At 41.8% G+C, this 3,465-nt stretch overlaps 1 protein-coding gene across 1 annotated transcript; it reads left to right on the forward strand.

The window, feature by feature from the left end:
* Positions 1–797: 797 nt before the first annotated feature.
* On the forward strand, positions 798–3,465 carry LOC122299840 (putative receptor protein kinase ZmPK1). The gene has a single exon (XM_043110302.1). The coding sequence runs from the start codon at positions 902–904 to the stop codon at positions 3,305–3,307; it is 2,406 nt and encodes an 801-aa protein (XP_042966236.1). The 5' UTR covers positions 798–901; the 3' UTR covers positions 3,308–3,465.

The following is a 3,465-nucleotide window of genomic DNA, read 5'->3' on the forward strand; positions in this document are numbered from 1 at the left end:
AGTGAACTGATCCTTGGAAAGACCACTTCGAGTCTTCGACTATTCAAATGCTTGGAGGAAAGCTAATCCAAGAAAACAATGGGGCATCGGAATATTTAATACACCGGAAAGATGACATAGAATGGACCGTCTCCCTCAATAGTGGAATAATACTTTTACATGAATTGATTTCTTCAATGATAATTTAATAGGGAGGAAAAAAATAAAAAAGTAATTTTATTTATTTCTTTCTTTATTTTTTATAAAAGTACAGTGAACATTGTGAGATTTTAATTTAGAGGTTGCTTCCATACAAATTGTTGAAAGCTGGCGATTATGCAATAAAATTTGGGCATTGATTTGGAGTTGTGGGTATCCAAAGTCGTTGAAGCGTTGACATACAACACTAAAGCTTTATCACGTGATTCTACTTGTAATCTGTGTCAAAACAAAACTTGTACTTCTTGTGATACATATTCTTACATCTTTGATATTGTTTTTTATTCTTTTCTCAAATTTTAAATGCCACAAGTAGCACCAGATGAAAACCCTCGTTATTTTTTTAAAAGAGCCAATGCCGAAGACATGCGCGGTATATATGGAGTTCGTGTCCACCGACCTCATCCTTGTCATTTTTTGTTGTCTCTTGAAGCCACGTCGTCATGTGTAAGCCATCGAGGGAAACAAATTTCTTAATTTTATCAAACCAGATTTGAACCCCGACATCTCGACGAGAATGTGGACGCTCGCCGCTGTCATTGCTTTGTCGACTTGTGCACGGCACTTTCTTACCCATCCAAACAATTACGAATTAAAAAACGAAAACAGCAAGAAGTAAAGGGTGAAGGGCCAAAGGCCATTCTCCCTGCTGTGTACTCTACGCATCTTTCCTACCCCGCCTCTCCATTTGAGCTTCTATTCCATGAAGTTCATGGGTACTCTGATCTTGTTCATCCTCTTCTCGGCCTTGTTTGCTCAGGTGACATCCACAAATCACACTTTAAGCGAAGGTTTGTCTCTCTCCAGGGAGAAACCGGAAGATGTTTTGACTTCGCCGAATGGAGTGTTCTCCGCTGGATTTTACTCCGTCGGTGACAATGCTTATTGCTTTGCCATATGGTTCGCCTCCCGACCCTCAAGGATTCAGGACCGCACCGTTGTCTGGATGGCCAACCGAGATCAACCGGTTAACGGAAGGAAATCGAAGCTCTCCCTGCTCAGAACAGGTAATCTTATCTTAACCGACGCCGGTGAGTTCATCGTCTGGGAGACAAACACTATTTCTCTCTCATCTTTAGAATTACATCTTTACGATACTGGTTATCTTGTCCTACGAACTTTGGGAGGTGAAAATTTGTGGGAAAGCTTCGACTTTCCCACAGATACCTTGCTTCCCCAGCAATTACTAACTAGAAATACAAAGCTTGTCTCCTCGAGAAGCCAGACCAACTATTCCTCTGGCTTCTACAAGCTTCTTTTTGATAATGATAACGTACTCTGCCTTCTTTATGATGGGGCTAAGGTTTCCAGTATTTACTGGCCTGAACCATGGGTTTTGCGCTGGCAAGCCGGAAGGTTCGCGTACAACAGCAGTAGAATCGCAGTGCTTGATTCCTTCGGGAACTTTAGTTCTTCCGATAAATTTACATTTTCGTCAGCCGACTACGGGCAATTGCTGCATAGAAGATTGACCCTTGATTACGATGGTAATCTCCGGTTGTACAGTTGGGACAAGGAGGGCGAGATGTGGGTTGTTTCATGGCAGGCCTTTCAGGTACCTTGTATTATTCATGGTGTTTGTGGGGCTAACAGTATATGCAGCTATGTTCCGGGTATAGGCAGAAATTGCTCGTGCCTTCCAGGATATACGATGATAAATCATACCGATTGGTCTCAAGGGTGTGAACCCGAATTTGATCTCTCTTTTGAGAAGAACGTGTTTGATTTTTTGCGGCTATCCCATCTTGATTTCTATGGTTATGATTACAATAACTACCCCAATTATACACTTGATCAATGCAAGAAGTTATGTTTGGAATTGGCCGAGTGCAAAGCATTCCAATATACATTTGGGACGACTATTGGTTATTCAAATTGTTACCCCAAGATTCTATTGATGAATGGACATCGTTTGCCTTCTTTTGAAGGAAGCTTCTATCTTAGAGTGCCAAAAAATAATCTCCTCTCCTCCAACGCCAATCTTGTAGAAGAAATGCGTTTAAATTGTTCAAGTGAAGGTCCCTTGCTACTTGAAAAGGCGTACTTAAGAAGCCGGGTAAATGGTACAGTGAAATTCATGCTCTTGTTTGTATGTGGATTAGGAGGACTAGAAATTGTGGGCATCTTTTTGGTGTGGCTTCTCTTGTTTGGAACCCCTAAAAGTTCTAGTGCAAACAAGCAAGGCTATCTTCTTGCCATCACTGGATTCAGAAAATTTAACTATTCAGAGCTCAAGAAGGCCACAAAGGGTTTTACTGAGGAGATTGGAAGAGGTGCAGGAGGGATTGTGTACAAAGGGGTGTTGGCAGACAATCGAGTTGCAGCAATCAAGCAACTCTACGAAGCTCACCAAGGAGAAGATGTGTTTCTAGCAGAAGTGAGCATCATTGGTAGGCTTAACCACATGAACTTGATAGAAATGTGGGGTTATTGTGCCGAGGGAAAGCAGAGGCTTTTGGTGTCAGAGTACATGGAACATGGTTCATTGGCAGACAACCTCTCTTCTAATTCACTTGACTGGAAGAAAAGGTTTGAAATTGCTTTGGGCACTGCAAAAGGCCTGTCTTATTTGCATGAAGAGTGCTTGGAGTGGGTTTTACATTGCGACGTAAAACCTGAAAACATATTCCTAGACTCTTACTATAAACCAAAGGTGGCAGATTTTGGGCTGTCCAAACTACAAAGCAGAGGAGAGCTAGATAATTCAAGTTTCTCAAAGATGAGAGGAACCCGCGGATACATGGCTCCAGAGTGGTTATTCAATCTGCCAATCTCCTCTAAAGTAGATGTTTATAGTTACGGGATTGTTGTGTTAGAGATGGTGACGGGAAAGGACGCAGCAAAGGGTGTCCATGCCATAGACAATGGAGGGGAGCCACAACATAAAAGGCTTGCGTCGTGGGTGAGGGAAAAGAAGAACAGGGCGACTTCAACTAAGTCCTGGCTTGAAGAGATCATAGACCCAAGGTTGGAAGGCAAATATGACATAGGAAAGATGGAAACTCTGATTGGGGTTGCTTTGCAATGTTCAGAGGAAGAAAAAGATGCAAGACCCAGCATGAGACAAGTCGTCGAGATGCTTTTGGCCCAAGAAAATGATCACCAGTGATGGCAGGCAAGGCATACATGAAGAAAGACTAGATTGATTTTCTGCTACCCAGAACAAAAGAAAAAGAAAATTAGAACCAGAAGGAAGATTTATTTTCTGTTAGTGTTGTAGCAATGATATCTTGCTTAGCGTTCATTAATAAAAATAATGTTGTGCAA

The sequence above is a fragment of the Carya illinoinensis genome, chromosome 16 (assembly GCF_018687715.1).
Source record: "Carya illinoinensis cultivar Pawnee chromosome 16, C.illinoinensisPawnee_v1, whole genome shotgun sequence".
Lineage (NCBI taxonomy): Eukaryota > Viridiplantae > Streptophyta > Magnoliopsida > Fagales > Juglandaceae > Carya > Carya illinoinensis.

Coding starts and splice junctions, on each gene's coding strand:
- LOC122299840 (XM_043110302.1), top strand. CDS start 902: ATGAAGTTCATGGGTACTCTGATCTTGTTCATCCTCTTCTCGGCCTTG.